Below are 21631 nucleotides of genomic sequence, written 5' to 3'. Positions count from 1 at the left end.
TTATTTACGTATATCTATACTAGTTGAATGCCTAGAAAAAGCACTATTATGAGTCTGAGGCAATTTGTTTAACTAGAAATTCTAGCTTAAAACAGTGAGCACATTGTGAACACTATAGATTTAAATGAGTTTTTACTGTATATTGCATTTCTTTTAGACATGTAGTTATTAACTACTCCTCAAACAGGGTTTTTTTTTGTTTGCTTGTTTTTAAATAATGTTTGCTTGTTAGGTGACTAAGCGAGGATCTTATTTTTTGTATCTTTAACATGCACATCATTAATTTGAGAAAAAGAAAAGGGACTGAAATGGGGGCTGTTAATATCCTCACAAAGATTTGAACACTAGTATTCACTGTCTGAATAAAATCCTAACTACTTGAAAGAAGTCTACGTCTAGAGGAGTAAGAGTATGAAAAATAGACCCAAATGAATCAGGTATAAGGTCCACATTAGTTGCCCAAGCATATGAATAACCACATTATCCGGCAATGTAATAGAATAATTATTTACTTTTGTATGTCCGTATCACATTCAGTGTGTGGAGAAAGGTGAACCTCTTAGCATTTCCATTATCTGATTAATAACATTCTTAAAAGCATTAATCAGGAAGAAAAAAAGCCTTATTTTTGGAGTTGGTTTTGAATACATTACATCTCAGATAATACGCTATCACACAGCCACAGAGATATACTTCAAAAGTTTTTGTGTTAATTCTGCAATTTAAAGTTACTACTAATCATGTTAAGTCCATTAACCTAATATTTGATAAAAATGCAACTGAAAGTGTAATATTTACTGATGGGAGCATCTAAACTATGTAAATACCTCCTTTATTAAGCATTAAGGCAATACAAAATATACATTTCTAATGTTAATCTCAGGGTTTTTTCTACTTTTTACATGAACCCTTGTAGAAGCAGGGATATGTCCCAGCCAAGAAAAATGACCTGCACTCAAATACATTCAGAATTCCCTAAAGATTGCTGATGACCATTTTCAAGCTAAATAATAGTCATTAATACACAGCCTCGCTACTGTTCTTTGAGTGTGGTGCTTCCGTGAAATTGCCAGTTATTTACACTGAAAATTTCCAAAGAAACAGGGAATTCATCCAGATTCTATAAGACACAATGTACAAATAGTAAACCCCCTCATTGTCCTCACGACTCAGTGCCTGGCACTTGGGATATGTGTAGATTCATAGATAGTTTCTACAATGCTAAATATTCACCATTATTAGTTATGATAGCTCATTCATGCTTCCTATTACCTCCAATTACTGCAGAGTCACTTTTGATTGCATTAGCTAGGGGCTCTTTGTCATCTATTGTTCCAGAATGATCTGTAGTTAAAGCACAAAAGGAGGAGAGTGTGATATAGACAAGTAAAAAGAAGAAATTTTGAAAAATTCATAAATGTTTTAAACCAGAACGGAATGATGGAGGTGACTGTGAGAGCTCTATAATTTTCAATTTAAGCAATGGCAACTGCAATGGCCCACACAACTGAGAAATTGAGACTTTAGAAAAGAAATGGGAAAGAAAACTGAAAGTTAAACAAGCAAAACCAACTTTAAGAAACCATGTGGAGAAGGTAGCCTAACGGCAACATCGGAAGTTTTCGACATCAAACAGAAAAGCTGGGTTTGTGACTGGGCAGAGGAAGAGCCCTGGGTTACCTACCTGCAAAAGAGTGTGTCCTTTCTCTCGATGTCGCATCTGTGCCAGCCTGGCTCACACAGCTGGACTCAGTCACGTGTCCTGTAACAGTGACCGGGGCTGGGTGGCTGGGGTGCAGAGCAGCCTTCAGAGGGGCCACGTGGCTGAGCTGCACCGCAGAGAGGCAGCCCGTGAAGCCCTGTGCGCCGGCCAGTGCTGTCTCCTGGTCTACGTCACTGTGTTCTGCAAATCCAAAGAGACATCAAAATATTAATAATAGTGAAAAGTGCTAAAGGGCAATGCGACAGAAATCAGGTATTCTAACTCTGCTAATGCAACAGCAATACACATAGAGCTACCAAGTTCCTTTCTTTTGCCTTTACTAAAAGAGTTAGATCTGTTAAATCTTTCCACAACTATTGGTGAGATTTCCTACATTGTTCATGAAGGCAAGTTTTTAAGTATGGCTAATTAAAAATGACATGGTGAACTCTCCAGAAATGATTAAAGCCATCGTAAGAATGGGTCAGGTTATGAACTAATGAGGGGTGATGGTATGTAAAATTTAAAAATAGGTCACTGAAATGTATTTAGGATAGGGCTTATACTCAATATTAAGAGACGCACCCTGGATTTGGAATCAAGTTCAGTTCAGCCTTTGAATTTTAAGCTGTGACAGTAACAGAGGCTAGAGAGAAAATTGGGCCTCAGGAGTTCCCTTAGTTGTCCGACCTGACAATCTGGTCTTCCTGAAAGCTTTCTGATACTTCACGACCCCACCCAAACATGCCAGGAGAATGATACTAGTGGAGGCCATACATCGAAGTTATCAGGGTCTCTCTCTAATTACTCATGTACAACAGTAAGAACTTTCATACCCTATTCATTGCCTTTTCTCCCTGTTTCAATGACTGTCTGTCACTCAGAAATGCCTATGCCCTCCAAAGAGAGATAATCCCTCCCCATATCAATGAGAATTTAGCTAGTATAGCACTGTATGGAAGAGAGATTGGTTTTAATGCCAGAATATTTTTTAAAGACCTTTTAAATTGTTTTATTTTATTTTATTTCGGAGTATTACAGGGGTGCAAATGTTTTGGTTACATAAATTGCTTTTGTACAGTTTGAGTCAAAGTTACGAGTGTGCCCATCACCTAGATAGTGCGCACTGCATCTGTTAGGTGTGAATTTACGCATCCCCTCCTTCCCCCTCCCAACCTGCTTGATTCCCGATGAGTTTTATTTCCATATGTGCACATAAGTGTTGTTCGATTGGTTACAATTTAATAGTGAGTACATGTGGTGCTTGTTTTTCCATTCTTGTGATACTTCACTTAGAAGAATGATCTCCAGTTCCATCCAGGTTAATACAAGAGGTATTATTAGTTCACCATTTTTTATGGCTGAGTAGTGCTCCATGGTATACATATACCACATTTTATTAATCCACTCATGTATTGATGGACACTTAGGTTGTTTCCTCATCTTTGCATCTATGAATTGTGCTGCTGCAAACATTCTGGTGAAGGTGTCTTTTTTATAGAATGTCTTTTTTTCCTTTGGGTAAATACCCAGTAGTGGGATTGCTGGATCAAATGGTAGGTCTACTTTTAGTTCTTTGAGGTAATTTTACAGTTAAGAATATATCATCCATACCAGTTTCTTGGCAAACAAGAAATCTAAATAAGGGGAATTCATTGTAGAGTTTTAAGGCTCAAATGTTATTAAACTATGATGCATTCATCCACCCAATATAATCATAAAATAGCATTACTATTCTCCCCTTACCTGCACATACGTGGAGAAAGACAAAAATGTGCATTTTTGTCTCTCTTCTTAAAAAACAATAATATGATAGATAATAACTATTTATTGAGTGCTTATTATATGCTGGGCACTGTTCTAAGGGATTTGCATGTTACCACTGAAACTTTACAGTAGCCCCAGGAATAGATTATTCCAGTCATAGAGATGGAACTCTTAGGTTCAGAATTTTAATGATTTGCCTGAGGTTACACAGTTGTTGGCATTACATACTAGATAGACCTCGGGCCTATTGGACTCCAAATCACAAGCTTCTTTTGTCTATGAACCACTTTCTGGTTGAGATATTCTTTCCTTGGCTCTGATTATATCTCCTGCAGTATCTTTTTTTTTTTTTTTTTTGAGAGATATTTATTAAGGAATACTGAGTATCTTTGTCTTATCTTATTATATCTACATTTTTTAAAGAATTTTTTGGCTCCCTTTTCATTCACATTTTATACCTAATAATAAAAGTACTGATTGAATGTTTAGTATTGTATTACTCTCTATACAAAGAAAACTGAAAATTAGATAGATTATATCACTCTCCTGTTGTGGGGGATCTGGCATTGAGGCCTAGGCATTCTAACGCTGGAGGTCATGTTCTGATCCATCGCGCTCTTCTGCCTTCCCACCCAAGGGTGGCACTGAGACAGCATCACTCTGCGGCTCACACACTAGACTGTGAGCTCCTTGAACATCCAGCATCACATGTTATGTTACATAGGAGGCAGCTCATCAAGGTATATAGAACTAAAAACATGACTTAGTCCACTACCATAGCAGTTACTCACTTGAATGGATGTTCATTCAAACATATATGTGTGTGTGTGCATGTATAAAATATATCTCATATATACATTCAAGTATATACATATAAACATATGTACATATAAAAAGATAGCTTTCTTGCTTTGGAGGTTTTTTTATTTTATTTTAATGAGAAATTAAAAAGGAAACATACTTTAATAGTTGAATAGGTTCGTAAAGACAGTGCTTTTCACATTTCTTCTATGAGGATAAAATGTTGAATACAATTTCCACAAGCCTTTACAAAAATCTTTCCTTTTGAGCCAAAAATAAAAAATGTAAATAGACAAGACTGACTTTTCTGGTAATAATATGACATGAGGCATCTTTTAAAAGCCTCACACTTACAAATTAAAAACATTTTACCTATTTCAAAATTATTTTACAAAGAATTTTAACCTCTAAAACTTGAAATGGACAGTTTGTCGATCAATATGTACTGTTGTAAGAGCTAAGAAAACAGAAAATAAATGCCCTGCAGTTCAAGCATCTTACATTTTAGTGGGGAAGCAGAGAGACGTAAACACAGAAACAGAAACTAAACGAAAATTTTGAAGAGTGCTAATGCTATGAAAAAACAAATTAGACAATGTGATAGATGTATCTGGAACAGAAAATTATCTTGATGGATTAGGTTATTTTTTTATTTTAAGGATGACACTTTTCGCAGCCCTATTTTCTTAGTACACTATGGATATTACTCCAGCATCTTCTGGCTCTATTACTTCTTTCTCAAAATTTATAAGATTCCCTATGATTTGGGCATTTTTATCAGATTGTCCCTAGGAATGTGTCTTATCTCAATATTCTGCACAGAACATCATGAGCCCTTTCAATCTGCAGACACAACGTTTTTATTTATGAATATATGAAAAATTTCATATATTGTGCATGCAACTATTGTTTGACCTTCATCCTTTTTACCCTTCTAGTGCCAATTATGCACATTTGGTCTCTTCTATATATTTATTCTATAAATCTATTTTATTTTCCCTCCTGATTTCTATCATTTATAACTTAATTTCTGTGTGGGTCAAATGTTACTTTCACTTGATTTTCCAGGTGCAAATTCAAGTAGCTACAAAGACCATTCTTTCCCTTTGAATTCCTTCAGTTTGGAAAAAAAAAAAAATCATTTCTTAAGGTATTTTTGTTGCTTTACTAGAATTTCCTTAAAGTACTCTTACGAAGTTTCATTCATGTTGTGGTCTATCTCCCCGAATACCTTTATTTTGATAGGGAATCATTCTGGCTTTGGCTTTTTCTCCCCTTTTATTGATGTTGCATTCTTTAAAGGATGGAGCTGGTTGGTTCGTTTGTTTTTTACTCTGCTTGCTGGTGCTCAGGCACTGACTGCCTTCGGTGGCTAACACCCAGAGGATGCAGACAGTGTAGGGCTCTGTGTCCCTGGGGACCAGCAGTGTAGCTGCAGACCAAAGCACCCAGATGAAATCTAATGAAATTTCTCCTCACCCAACCTCAGAATAGAGAGGACATGGCCCAAATTTCAGGTCATCCTCAGCTCCTTGGGAAACAGGAAAAATAGGCACCTTCATGTTTTCTAATGCTGATCTTTTCCCACAGGACCCAGGGATCCCTGTAAGGCAAGCAATACCCAGGATCCACACAATTCAAATCCGCTCTGAGATTCTTCTAGGCCCCAGACGCTCTTCCAACCCAGAAGGGAGGGAGTCCCACAGCAGCCCCCTCACTGGCACCCTCCAGTATCCCCCCTGCCTGCTGGGTTGGACCAAGAACTCCTCATTTCAGGAGGATCAATGGGTTGAAATTAGAATTAGGCGTGGAGGGGAATTTAGCAGGCATCTCCCCAGAATTGAGTTCAGACAAAATTAGTAGCTATATTAAGTCGTCATAAGCAAAGCTGGCTTTAGAACTACATAACATCAGACATCTGCTAATAAAGCCAATGAGCAAAAATATATATCTTTCCTGCTATCTAACTCCTGAAAAGCCAATACAGTGTAAAGGTTTAGAAAAAGGGAAAGTGGAAGGAGGAATTAAAGACAAATGTCTCCTGCTTCATAGAAATCCAGATAAAACATGTTGTGTATGTTTCTGGTCATAATAATCCTTAACTGACTCTCATTTTCGAGTGGTCTTGCCTTTTAAAAAATAAGCCTCAATTATATATTCCAACAAAGGGAATTACTTCTGCTTGTGTGTGGAAGGAACCTTCCAACAAAAGGTCTACAAGAAAAATAGAGTACTGAGAAATTAGAATTTGGTGAAGCACCTTTCCATTACAGAGAAAGGACTGTTTTTGGAAAGATAATGACAGTAAATGTAAGAACAATTACAAGGAGTGCTTTATGAAATTTTTTGTGGCTCTCATAAACAAACAACAACAATAAAATGAACCTCAGAAAACAGGCATAAATAGTTTAGAATGCCAGACCTATGAAAAGGGGCCGTTTTAAGAAAGGCTTTCAATATCTTTAATCCATAAAGATAAACATAAAGAAATCTTGCTAAAAATAATGGTGCAATGAATCAAAGGCGAAGCCAGGGCTAGAACCAAACACTGCACTTTTACTAGTTTATGTGATGCCACCAAGGACTCAACAAAAAAAGACTTAGCGGAAAAGTAAAATGGCAAAGCAGACAAGAAATACTATATGGATAAAGGAGCAGTTTATCATAAAAAATATTCATTGGCCAACCAAACCTACTGCTCTGAGACATGAACTTGAAAGCCCGATTAATACACAAGCTGTGTTTCGGTAGCTATCTCACAGTAACGGGTAGTTTCGTGTTGCTTTCAGCATAACCTGTCTCAATTTAAGAATCATTTTGACAAGATATTTGCAAAATCACAGCGTCCTTAACTAATCTAATTAAACCTGCTCGTGTACCCCTTTGGCTCTGAAGCAGGTTTTACTGAAAATAGTCTTGAGATTCAAGATTGTTCCTAAAGCTCTTTTGAGGAGATTGAGTAGACATGCTCTTCTTTCAGACCACACACTTTACTTACATCTGGTCTAAATTGCCACTGCAGAAATCTGAGTATACTTCCTGAGCTCTGCAGGCTCAGAAGAGATAAATAATCCCTATGGGTCATTGCCTCTAAATATACCAAAGCGACTACTCAGAATGAGTGAAAATAATCTCCAAGCTTTTAGGAAACACTCCTAATGTAAAAAACAATCCACGAACAGAGCTCAGAAGTTTACAATGAGTTTTGGATACAAAAACCAAATGTAACATAAGCTATTAATTATGGAGGACGAATGTCAACCACGGTTATTTGATGCAACCTGTTCTTCCCACCACCACCATGAGTGTCAGCGAATTATTTTCATCAATGTTCTTGCGCTATTATATATTTGACATAAAAAGTGACAAATAGTAATTATAAACGTCATTCATCGTTTGAACAGTGATTTTTTTCCATCGTTTTTACAATGTGTTATATCATTATTCAAAATGTGGGCATATTTTCCCGTGTGAGGCTTCATGCAACTTGACAATTATGTAATTATCCTAAACGGGACTTTTTTCCAAAGTGGTGGAATTGTGACCCAACAAAAGCTTAATGAATTAGCAAAACAACTTTAGACGTGCATATTTCCTTAGATTAATTACATCTTAGAGAGGTCTCTTTTTCTATGATTTTCTAGTAAATATTTATTTCAAGGGAACCGACTGACAAATCATTTGCTTTGGCATTGAAACGTATGCACATTGTGAATGACATATTTAATAAACTTATGTGCACATATGGAAGTAACATTCATTGGGTGTCGAGTAAGTGGGTGGGGGGAGGAGAGGATGGGTAAACTCAGACCTAACAGGTGTGGTGTGCGCTGTCTGGGGATGGACATGCTTGTAGCTCTGACTCAGGTGGTGCAAAGGCAATTTATGTAACCAAAGACTTTGTACCCCCATAATACCCTGAAATAAAAAAGTTAAAAAAAAAAAAGAAGAAGTGACATCAAGCTGTCTGCCTTCTCACAAGGAAGACCAGAAAGAATGGGACTGCTTTCTCTCCATCCTCCAGTACTCATTTCTACAAATGAGGATGAAGTATGTCAACAATGTTTTACTCCAATCACTGTTAGCAAGCATTACTATCAGATACCAAGCAAGGGGGGTAATTTTTAGGTAATGATATCCAATTGTACTATGATGACATGGAAACCATTTCTAACCCTCCATTACACTTACCAGACAATACTAGCAGAATTGAAATTTCTGAATTGAAATTTCTAATAATTATTCTGAATAGTCCTACAGATTATCATCAGATCACCCCACTCAGCATCTCCTGGCTGTGTCTTGCCCTCTTTCCACCTCAAAGGTTCTGTATTCACAACCCAGCTAATCCCTTCCCCTCTCTCTCTTCCATCAATGCCTGCTCTTTAATAAATTCACTCACACATTAGCATAAGTGCCTGATCATGGCTTTATTTTTTACTTTGTCCCTGGTGTTAACACATTTTAAAGCATGTTAGTCATTAAAGAAATAAGCGATCATGTTTCTCCTTTTTGTTTTAGAAATTATTCTTGCTTTATCATGACACATACAAAAACAAGAAAGTATTCTTTCTAGGTATGACACCTAAAATATATATATAATTTTGGATTGGTGACTTTTGCTTTTGTCATTTGGTATTTTTTGAAGTGTAAGTAGAGCTCTATGTTTTATTATGTTTGCCAAATGAAAGCATTGAGTGCGACATCATTGTCAGAGGAATACACTTGCCTACCACATAGGGACCACGTGTTCATGACTATATGGGCCTCTGACAAAAATCTCAATTTCTACCTTATCATCTGCTGTATAATTAAAAACAGATATTAATAGTATGTTTCTTTCAATATCATGAATGTTCTTTGGGTTTGGGACATGACACTTCTGGTCTATGTTCATGCATCACGATTAAGAGAAAAGGTGTTTTTAAGAGTCTACGTACACATGGCCAGTTCCTGAGGCTAACCCTCTGGAATCAACTAAAGCTTTCAAAAGAATGAAGTCACACTATGGGTTGAAGACAGTCTGTGACATTTTAAATTATTAAAAAATTCAAAAATCAATAGACCTGATGAATTTTAAAAGAAGATTGTAAGATAGATTTTTTACTTTTCTGGCTCTGACTTGTACATCCCTTTTAAAACCTACTTTTAAAATAACCAGTCCAGTATCTTGAGAGTCATTTCACAATATATTTATAAAATCACCATGCCCTTAAGCTACGTAGGTCACCTTTTTTTTTCCCCCCTCATCTTTTGGCATTGAAACAAGTTTTACATAAAGAATTCCTAACACACTGGAAATCACTCTTAAAGCTCTTCAGAGGAGATTGAGTAGACTTCCTTTTCCTTGCTGACTACACACATTATTTACATGTGGTCTAAATCTCCACTGCGGTAATTGGACAGTACTTCTTGGCTCTGCAGCCTCAGAAGAGAGAAACGATCACGATGGGCCATAATGTCTATTATATAAAAGCTACTGGTGAGCACGCATGAAAGCAATCATTCAGTTTTTACTTAAATACATCATAAGGCTGTTCTGACATGTAAAGGTAGCCAGGCATAGCAGTCAGAACCTAATTTTACAGCAGATTAGTAACATGAAAAGCCAATGCAATGCAGTCTATAGGTTATGGGAGGATCTGAACTGAGCTGCCTGACTAAAACCTTGATCTTCCCACCATAGCACTGACATATCAATACATTATTATTGCCAAAGTTATTGAATCCTTTTATATTTTAAGTGTAGTAGGGAGTCAGAAACTGTTACAACGTCATCATAGTACAGTTTGACATTGTTTCTTAAAATGCACTCACTTTCCTCAATATCTGCTAGGCATATTAGTTAATAGTGTCAGCAATTAAAAATTATCCTCACAATTCTTCCTAAGGTTGAGAAATGAGTATTAGAGAAAGTCAAGAGATGGAGTCTTTTGTGGAAAATGTGGGCAAATTACAACCCCCAAAAATGTCAATGTGTGTCTTCTACTCCCTTAAAAAAATACAGACATTATAAAATGATAGAATCATTTTAATATATTTTAATTTGGTGGGTACTTTGGGACTATTTCATCTAAAGCAATATTGGGGCACATTGTACTCAAGCAGATACATAGGATCATTTTGTTGTAATGACTATCTGAATGCCCACTGCCAAAAGCTCTGTGAGGGCAGATGTAATGTCCTTCTTGCTGAGTGGCATTCTCTATATGCATGGTAGGTGACCACAAGGTATGTACTAAATTAATAGATGAGTTGAGGAGCCAAATGGGCTTACAAAAATGAAAAACATATTGAATAAGCGTGGGGACATGAGAATGTGCCTCAAAGACCTCCAACTAGAGGGAGATTAATTGACCAAGAGTCTCAGGTGCTGGGCTCTGAAATCCATTCTCATGCCTGTACCAAGGCCATGCTTCCCATGGGCTCTCAGACAATGGGTGATCGCAGCAGGCATTCTGAGGTAGGCTCATTCCTGGGAAACAAGGGACTCCTCTGAAGGCTGCCTTTGATTCAAGGGCTCCCCAAAGACTTTGCTAAATCCTTCTTAGATTGCACAGTGGTCTAGGACACCTTGTCTGATTTTCCCTCCCTCTCTCCTTTACTTGTAGACAGAGTGGCATGGCCATCCAAAGGCTCTACCAGCCTTAGCCAGGCCCCTTACGCTCTGTTACACAAGTGTTCCCTTAACAAATCCTCACATTTAATCCTATATTGGCAGCTGTTTCTAGACGACACAGACTAACACAATAAGAAATTTTAAGACTGAGCAATTCTCTTTGGAACAATAATGCCTCCACTTTTTAACCATTTTGTTGACCTATTTTATTATGAATTAATATACTATATCAAAATATAGTAATATACTATATAACATTTTGCTATAAATTTATATACCACACAAAATTTGATCATCAGTTATTAATCTCCTTTGAATTACAAATGATTAGTATTCAGTCAAGATCCACACCTTAGGCACATACTAAATAAATTATCACTTATATTTTTAGAAGAATGAGTTGATTAGGACTATAACTCTACTGCTCAATTTGGATTTTAATCTTATTTTTCAGCATGAGTGATATGCATTTGAATAATATGCAACTCTTGAATAAAACATTGACATCTTTATTTCTATATTACTATCTCCCATATTCATTTACAAAAGGGGAAACAAGTACTTATATATATATATATATGTATATATATATACATATATATATACATATATACATCGGGCTTCCGTGAGCCCGATGTTCAGCAAAGAAGTGTCCACGCAGACGGTCCCACTGCAGTGGGCAAGGCTCCACCCTCTAAGCCCTTCATCTCTGCCTCATCCTGAATCGCCCTAGGACCCTCATCTCATCTTTTCCCCAGACACCTGCACACAGACCTCCCCCCCAGCTGAGAGCCATAAGGAATCAGATAGACCCCACTGTTAAGATAGTTGGGGTTTTGTTGTTGCTGCTTGTTTGTTTGTTTAGATTTTTTCACATTCTCCTTGGCTTCCTATGTTATGCTATAGTTAGCAATGTAATGAAATCCTCTAACATTATTTTTAAAATGATGTTCAGAAACACCTTAGTTACATATCCAAAGTAAAATAGCCAATTTGTGGAGACCAGTGTCCTTTACAGTGTCCTGAAATAGCTATAAATAGTTCCCACTGCCAAATATGAGATAACTAAATATATCCCCTTTTTGTTTTAACTGAAAGCCTAGCCATTTTTCCCATACATTTGAAGTTTAGTCTAAAACTAATGCTCATGTGCACAGACTTAGGAGTGTATGTCATCTTATCTGTTAATGAGACATCAGGGGACAAGATTTGAATCAACTTTAAAGGTTTACAAAATAAAGTAGAATCACCATTTCATGCCAAATATGTTATTGGCTATATATGCATCCTTAGAGCAAATGATATACATGTCAGTCTTAAACAGTTGGATTTATGTAATTAACACTGTGAGACTCACTTGGAATATTTAAGTTAAGCATCCAAATACCTAAGTAGTACTCTTCACATATTTTTTATATCTACTATAACACAGCAGAAGAGCATTGCAATTCATGATATTTCCCCTGTTTGTTTGGAGAATAAGAACACATAATCTTGGTTCTCATCATAGTACTTGAAAGTCTATAAATATTTATAAACTTAACTATTAACTTTCTCAAGGGCCAATATTTTTGATCATTCACCCATGGGTTTAATCAAACATTTTCAAGGTTCTGAGATTATGTGAAGGGAACATAAGGAATGATTAATAGAGGTACAAATAACTGAAAAGGTCAAAAATAAGAATCCATTTACTATCTTCGACAAAATATTCTAGGTTGGTGTCAAATATCAGGCTAGAATGAAAACCAGACTACAAGAAGCCAAATAATGTGAAATATCAATACTCTTTATAATTTATTTACAACTAAAAAGAAAATACCTTTTAAAATTTACTTCCCTGTTTCCAATTTAGTCTTTGTTGGCAAATGTAAAAAAAAATCAGCTCCATTATCAGAAGTCACTGATGGAAATAAATAAGAATTATAAGGCATGTAGATCGAGTTTGAGCAGGCATGGCTGCAAACTGCAACACTGCAAGGCCAACAGGATCCAAGCATAACGTAATGCATGTTCACTAACTTGGAGAAAAGTAATTGCATTCTCCTTCCATTTCTTTCAGAACTAATCTTAGTTTTACTATTAGATGAAGATTTGTATATGTGGCACCTGATTGATAGATATGTTGTTATTTCTGTCTCTATTACTTCATATTTTTTTTTTTTTTTTGAGACAGAGTCTCACTCTTTTGCCCTGGCTAGAGTGCCGTGGCATCATACTTGATATTTTTGAAGTGGGAGAAGAATATCACGTTTCCTTAGGCTGGATTGATACATGCCAGAGGCCAGGGTGACCATCCTGTCAAAAGAAGATGCTCGCTCGCCTCTCAGGGAGCCCCTACGCATAATTACATACGCCTTCACCTCGATTATCACTCACTTCATAGTTTAAATAAGGCAAGGGATTTCTTTTGTCATGACAAATTGTGTGAATGTGTGTGTGTGTGTGTGTGCGTGCGCACACGCGATATGACTCTTCTGATGCATGTTTGTATATCGTGGTTAGGAGAAAGGTAGTTTCCTTTACTTACCTAAAATCCTGCCCAGTACCAGAGATTTGACTGCACTGAATTCTGTGCCTGATGACAGGTGAACTTGTCTCCTTGTATTCTCATCAATCTACAAAGTTATTACATGAGACATAAACATCCAAATGGATGCCATTTTGTTGAAAAGATAGAAAGTAAAGTAAGACAAAAAGAAAAGGATAAATTAAGCAACTGCGAGCATGGCCCCAAAGGTTTAGCTAATAATACATTTTAAAGAGTTAATCATTTAGAAAGGTTTTTCTACACTATTTCTATACTACCCTCAGATACCACTGTACCCCACCTTCTATCCCCTTATATTGCTTTATTTTTCTCCATCATATAAGGAATTCAAAATTTGTAAGGCAAAAAAATACAATGAGTTATTTCTCACCTCAATACTTTTACTTAGCTTGCTATTTTTACTTAAGTCAAGCAGCTAAGAAATTTTCTTCTATGTAGAACACCAAAACGTTAGTGATTTTCTTAAAAAAACTAGTTGTGTGCATAATTCTTCATTCTTTGCTGTGGTTCATATCATTTTAAAAAATGTATTCTGATACTGCAATTATTATTTTCTGCACAAGAACTTTCACTGCATTTATACACATCTAACTGGTTTCATTGTAATAGCGATGGTCCTACCATTAGTACACTATGATAAACTAGACATCATTCTCCTACTGAGCAAAGTAAAACAAGAAAAGGTGGTGTCTTAAGTATCAGATATTAATAATATGTTAAGACAGAATCTTATTGCTTAAAAAAAACTGACCATATTTGATGGTCTATGATCTATAAAAGAAGACCACTGAAAGTATCTTTGTTTATTATATTCATTATCAAATTTCTGCTGTAGGTACTGGAGAGTCGTCATTATAACTGTTGCTTCTGTCAAATTTACTATATTACCTCTACAACGACCACTCCCTCTTCTCTGTTAATCTCTATGTGGTGAAGTTGTCCATCAGCCATGTTTTTAAAATCAAAGTTAACAACATCATGTTCTTGATATCTGTTTAGCTTGTACCTTATCTGCAAACTTCCTAAAGTAGGAAAAAAGTCATATTTTCAGTAAAAAATGTATTTTAAGAACTACTTATAAAAAATCACAGTCCTTTGGTGGTTGCTATTTATTCATTTCTCAGAAAAAATTTACAATCGATAATAGTTCATTTGGAAGATACCTTCCAATCATAATTCCTAGAAGTAAGTTTCTAAACGAAATTGCAATATTGTATTTTCAAAATCGAGACCAAGCATCATGCTCATAAGCAGTCTCTTTCCTGCAAATCTTTAATTTTCTTCATTAAAAGTAAACTCAGATTAAGCATATGCAAACCTCTGCCCTAGCCTCTAACTTAAAAACAAAACGAGATTAAGTATTTCTGAAATGCCAAACTATTGCAAAATATTACAATAATATTGTTTCTATAATCTTATCTTTTGAAAAAAACATATTTCACACTCCTGAAATACAATTGATTAATGAAATTATTCAAAGCAAATATATTTTTACTAAAGATAAAAAATATATCCAAGTGGACATAGTCATAGACTTTGAAATGAAGTTAGCTAAAGTGAACGGCAGTAAGCCAAACTTGCCATTAGAATTAATACAACTCACTTAATTGCCTGCAGAGATGTCAACTAATATATTTTACAGGATACCAAGAAAATGTTCTAACAGATAAGTTTCAAGCTCAAAATGTACAATGAAGGTAAATATACTTATTGAACAATATTATTCTTATTTTGGTGTTCAGTGTCCTTGGGCCACAATTGATTAGTTGAAATGATATATTCACATGGTTGTACATTTATTCTTATCACCCAGAGAATGTATTCCTAAAATTTTTATCTTTCATCCAGATATAGGGAAAATAAAAATAGCAGGAAGTGGTTTTCTGTGATGAGGTTTTCTGTAGCAAACACATTTCATAATCTACGTACCCTTACCCTCCATGGATATACCATTATTTCCAATGACTATTTTATTGCCTAAAGTCAGAAATGACAGGTCATTCCGTGGGCATTTCCTTATACATAATACTGGTTTATTAACACTCCCTTAATATGTCTTCACTTTGATTTGGAGGAAATATTTGCTATTGTACAACATCTTATTTCAAAATGAACCATAAAACCAATATCAATATTCATATGGAATAGTCAAGAGCCTCTGGTAATAATATAATGCATATTTTACATAAATAAAGTAAAATTTAATATTGCATATGTAAAATTAACAAAATTATAAAGAGATAGGCCGGGCGCGGTGGCTCACGCCTGTAATCCTAGCACTCTGGGAGGCTGAGGCGGGTGGATCGCTTAAGGTCAGGAGTCCGAGACCAGCCTGAGCAAGAGCGAGACCCCATCTCTACTAAAAAATAGAAAGAAATGATCTGGACAACTAAAAATATATATATAAAAAAAATTAGCCGGGCATGGTGGCGCATGCCCGTAGTCCCAGCTACTCGGGAGGCTGAGGCAGGAGGATCGCTTGAGCCCAGGAGTTTGAGGTTGCTGTGAGCTAGGCTGACGCCACGGCACTCTAGCCCGGGCAACAGAGCAAGACTCGGTCTCAAAAAAAAAAAAAAGAGAGATAAAGGCATTTTAATTCTTTTAAATAACCCTTTTAGATTAAACTTATAGGACAGTACTAAAAAGCAAAATGAATACAAAAAGCAGGCACATTCTTCTTTCCCGGTTTGAGGTTTGAGAAGCAAGAACACAAGACCCATCCATATTGTTAGCGCCCTAATGTTCTAATTTAATTTTCTGTCTTCCATCTAAAAAAAAACTCACCATTTTTGGCAATGATGACTGAAAGGTATTCTTTGTATGAGGAGCTCACAAAAAGCAGCAAGCTTGGTGTTTGTGTTGTTCGGAAGCTAAATTTGATCATTTCTCTACTCAGCTTCATATCGCCATGAAATGAAGCAGCGTGGGAGCTGGAGTTTTTACTTAAAAAATAATTTTCTTGAAAACTGTAAATCACAGATGAGCCAGATCCAAAATATGCAGAAATCTCTGAAATAACATGGACATTTTATGTTCAGAAAATTTAAGTACAAGGATCTTGTTTTAGTTATTATTGATTTTTAATTTTTTAAAGCAATGAAATGCATAGCTAGAACAACCCCGAACTGAAATTGAATAACACAGTAAATTAATAAAGCCTTCATAATGATCTTTCAAATGGCTTTTTGTTAAAATGACATATTATTAATTCACTAGTATAATTTTACAACTGAAAGCTAAATGCCTTCTCATCCGAGCTCAGACATAAACCAAGCTTCTTGTCTTTTACCTCCTTGATCATCACTTTCTTATTTAAAATTGAACTCTTATCTACTATTTTGTAGTCAGAATACAGTAGTCTTCCTGCACTAGTTAGAAAAGAAGAAAGTTTGAAGGATTCTCTTCCCTTCCAGGATCAACAGGCAGAAAATTTTCCTTTACATCCAAACATTTTCTCAAGTTTATTGTGCACTACAAAAAGAAAGCTAAGTCTAGTATTAATATGAAAAAGGAAAGTAGGATCAACAAAAGAAACTATGTAGCCTCTTTTAAATTATTTTATGAAAGCATATATTTCCCTTGTGTGAGACTCACATTCCAAATTCTCTCTCTCCCTCTCACATGCGTGCGCACACACACACACACACACTCCCCAAATATATATGTACGAAAAGGAAGAGAATGGGAGAATGGTGGGAGGAATTATTAGTTTTTAACCTGCTTCTCTCCATTCCTACAAAGGGCTGGTTGCTAAGTACAAATTATAGATGATACTTACTGGGTGAGACAGCAATGCCCAGACTCCCTTGAATTTCAGGGATTTTTTTTTTTTTTTTGCGTGTTTGCTTTATTGTTTTTATTATCTAGAGTATACTTTTAATAGCCAATATAATTTATGCATACAGAGGAACATTTCTGATTGCACTTAGCAAGATGAACTGGAAATTATTTATATTTAGACAATGAAGACATGTTCTTATAAAGAGGTGGTCTTAATTCTAACTTTAAACATGAAAAGTCTCCTAGAATGGTAGCAGTAGTACATGATTATTATTACGAGTTGATTTGTAAATTATAGCTCATTCCTGAAAAAAACAGATGACTTGAAAAGTGCATTTTGGCCAACTTTTCATTAACTCAACCCAATGCTTTCTTTGCAAATCAGGAGTTGCTTCAATTTGGAGCCAGTTTTTGTTAGCCTCCTTCAGAGAAAGGTTCAGTAGCCTAGAGACACTTAAATAAAGAAATTGAATTTAAATTGGATGCCAGTTTTCTATGAGGAGCTATGAAAGTATAATAAATGTTTGTATATTCAGAGAAGTCTGTCCAGTACACTTAATACTATGCTCAGTTCTTTCTTTCTTCCATGTCATAGATCAGTGAATGAGAGAAGCTGAAAAATATTCTATTTTATTTGTCCTGCAGATATCAATATAGCATACAATACAATGTCTCAGTGTCTCTATTTTGTTATGCATCAATATTTAATGGAAAAGTTATTTATATTCCTAGCCAAAGTATTTGGGCAAAAAACCCAAACAAACCGAATACAGAAACAATGCTTTCTAAATTCCCTTGCATTGCCGAATATCTTTATAAAAAATAACAATAATGCTTTTAATGATTTTAAAATAGAGAACTGCCACATCGGACAGGTTGCTGGCAGCCATATTATTTAAGAGTATCAACATTAGATGGAAGAAAGCAGATTGAGCACTTAATACTTTAAGACACCTGGAGGCAACTATTACTGATGTTATCAGCAACAGACGCTAGTTTTTCAAGATTTGAGTCAAATAATCTAAGTAATGAAATATTATTGGCATTACATAGATACTTTGCAAAAGAAATTTAGAAATGGAAGTATTTTTCTTTCAAATAGCTACACAGAAAAGAACCACCAGATGTTTGATGCAGATTGCATAAGTTTTCCTGTTACAGTATCTCATGTATGTCACACTCACCATTGGAGCAGAATGGCCCTGTGTATGCAGAGAAAGTGCAGTCACAAAGGAACCCACTGGGCCTTTCTCTGCATTTCCCTCCATTGCGGCATAACTTTCCATAGCTGCTGCAATGTCCCCTACAACCCGGCTGCACCTCTGGAGTCACCTGGGCCCTTTCTTCCAAATCCAAGGTCATTCCATTCAACTGCAGAGACCGAATGCAGCCCAGAAAGCCTCTCTGTCTGGTGGCCGTTCCACCTAAAAGGGAAATACTGCAAATGGAAACATGTTCCTAGGTGTTTTATTCAGGATTTAAAGACCAAACAAAACTGAGGCCTTACAGAGAATAGCAAAAGTTGGATGAGCAAATATAATTTTAGAAACACAATTCATGACCAAATACAGACTTCAAGAAGATAAAACATTAATTAAACTTTTTTTAAAAGTTGGATTCATTACATATTTGTTTTCTAAGAAGGATTTATTAATTTTTAAACTGAGGAAGTTTTTTGGGTGTTTTTTTTGTTTCTTCATTTCAAAGAACAAAGACCATACCTTATTTTTATATAGAAACCATTTTTTTTCAATTTTATTTTGGCTTATTATTATCTTTCAAATTTTTTTAGAGCAATTTTGGTGAAACCATGGATAAGTCAAAAATCAGTGTTATTTTCGAATATGAGTTCTGTCCTGGAACCAACGCAGCGTAGACAGCCAGAAATATCAGCAAAGTGTTTGGGAAGGATGTGGCTAATGAACGCTCAGTATATCGATGGTTTGAGAAGTTCCATTCTGGTGATTTTAATCTTGAAAATGAGCCACATGGGCAATCTGAGACTATCAACTGTGTGGATAGTGTAGGCGCGTACTTCAATTAATTGTACCGCTTCTTGTTTGAGATATAAGAAATTACACTTCTGATTCAAAATCAGACATTTCATACTTAATGACCTAATAATTAAACAACTTGGGGTCCAATAACTGACTGCAGTCCATTTCCAACTCTTCTAACTTGTTTTTTCTTTAGTTTGTAATGGATGATGAGGAACTAGAGGTATAGAGAATTTCAGGGATTGTCCCAGGTGCTGCTGACTATTAGAAAATTAGAGGCAGAGGTAGGATTAGAACCCACAGGTAGCCTTTCATTCCAAGGAAGCCCCTTTTCTCTTCACACCACAATACAGTCAAAAAAAGAGAACTCTTCCATTTTCTTTTATGCTTCAGATCATCTTTGGTTTGAATGGAATTTCTGTTCTCCAAGCTTTATGTAGCAGCTTTTTGCTGGGCACTGTGTCTGACCCTGGAGATGTGAAATTATATGCAGTTATCTTGCTCTCAAAGAGCTCACAGTCCAGTAACAAATTGAGACAGGGAAACATGAGATTACTACCTGGTTTTCATGGTGAAAACAGACACAAGGTGGAGAAGGTCAGAGTATGGGGTTATCATTAATAGCAAGAAAAAAATGCGTACGTGTGTGAAATATATGCTTAAATAGTATTTGTAATAGAAGGCCAGGTATGGTGGCTCACGCCTGCAATCCTAGCACTCTGGCAGGCCGAGGCAGGAGCATCGCTTGAGGTCAGGTGTTTGAGATCAGCCTGAGCAAGAGCAAGACCCTGTCTGTATAAAAATAGGAAAAAAGTAGCCAAGCATGGTGGCTTATGCCTATAGTCCCAGCTATTTGGGAGGCTGAGGCAAGAGTATGGTTTGCACCCAGGAGTTTGAGGTTATGGTGAGTTACGATGACGCCACTGCACTCTAGCTGGGGCAACAGAGCAAGACTCTGTCTCAAAAAAAAAAAAAAAAAAGTATTTGTAATAGAAGAAAATCAACACCCAACTTTGTAAACAGAACTTCTTATTCTGTACTTTTAAAGAGTTGTTTACCTAATCAAATAGTTTTAAACTACCTTTTTAAATGATCAGAAAACATAATGTCTAATTAGACACAAACAGTTGTGTCATACATGTACTGAGGATTTTTACTTTACCATTAGGTTTCAAGTTAATGTTTTGTTTTGTTTTCCAGATGTAACTCTTCTGAAAAGCATGGCCAATGTAAATAGAATTGGACTTGAAAGCTTAATTAAAGATTCCAGTGCCTTTTCAGGGTTAGAGTATGTCCAATTAAAATGAGTTGCGGTTTGATTAATTGATTCTGGATGTTTCCACTGAGCTATTATGTTTGAAACTATCTTCCAATTAATTTTCTATCAATTTACCTGCCAGGCTATATCAGATATAATGAATTTCAGAACTTCACAAACACTGAGTATCTTGTGAAACAGATGCCTAACCTTTCTATGTGATTGAATATAACTGCACCTGTCCACTTATATAACAGTATGGAGGTCTTGCAACTGAATAACTTTGCTAGGTGTGGAGTAGAGACTGAGTTAGCCTTTACCACCATTGGCAGAAATGGTGGTGTCAGTTAATGTAGAGGTCTGTGAAAGTGGAATCGCATCTACAATTTTGCAATGTGATGTTCCTCATTAAGCGAAATCCTAGAAGCTTAGGGAGGAGGAGGGCTATTCTCTATTCTCTCTCACATTCAAAGAACTATTATGATTTAAAGAGGCAGTTGGTGTAAGCAATAGTGTCACAGGCAGAAAATTCTGTCACTTTTCCCCAAACCAAACTCAGTGCAGAGAATATGCCCCAGTGGGTAGTTACAGCAGAAAGAATGGGTCTATTTAGACTTCTCCCATATTGAGGCCACAGCAGCTCTCTGGTTTGAACATATTAAAGTCTAGTTTAAAGAAATGAACTGTTGGTGGTATTAGTCATAATTTCTTGTCTCAGGATATCTCATCTGAATTCTGACTTCAGTCCATGATCACTAAGATTTACCCACTGGACATGGGAAACTACACTGGGGGAGGGGGGTCTTAGGCTAATAAAGAAAAAGATAACTCAAGAAGAGAAGAAGCAATAATTAAAATAAATGATTTGATTACATTAAAGAGAAATGTGACCTTTATTGCACTAAATTGGTAATGGAGGAACACATTTACTACAAAAGAAAATTAGGCTGCAATAAAAATTATTCAAATATAAGGCTGCTTGATATTCTTTTCCCATAACTCTATTTTAGCATATCAAAAGCTAGAGTTAAGAAAAAGAAAAATCTGGAATATATTATAATTAAGAACTATTCATCAAAAGACACAATTAACAATATGAAAGCACAATCACTTCACAGAGACGAAGATATTGTAATAAATTTATATGAAAAGGACT

General features: G+C 35.9%; 1 protein-coding gene across 1 annotated transcript in view; it reads right to left on the bottom strand.

Annotated features, from left to right (window-relative positions):
• The window catches only part of CNTNAP4 (contactin associated protein-like 4), a 302601-nt gene that overhangs the window by 3612 nt on the left and 277358 nt on the right, over positions 1-21631 (bottom strand). The window contains exons 17-22 of the mRNA XM_012641517.1: positions 18405-18644; positions 16225-16449; positions 14329-14462; positions 13420-13507; positions 1685-1903; positions 1273-1344 (exon numbers count right to left, since the gene is read on the bottom strand). Coding sequence (XP_012496971.1) covers positions 1273-1344; positions 1685-1903; positions 13420-13507; positions 14329-14462; positions 16225-16449; positions 18405-18644 — 978 coding nt within the window. The remainder of the gene's footprint in view (positions 1-1272; positions 1345-1684; positions 1904-13419; positions 13508-14328; positions 14463-16224; positions 16450-18404; positions 18645-21631) is intronic.

This window comes from Propithecus coquereli, unplaced genomic scaffold (genome assembly GCF_000956105.1).
Source record: "Propithecus coquereli isolate 6110/MARCELLA unplaced genomic scaffold, Pcoq_1.0 Scaffold165, whole genome shotgun sequence".
NCBI lineage: Eukaryota > Metazoa > Chordata > Mammalia > Primates > Indriidae > Propithecus > Propithecus coquereli.
The sequence above is the reverse complement of the archived record's forward strand: the minus strand, read 5'-3'. Positions and strand labels throughout refer to the sequence as shown.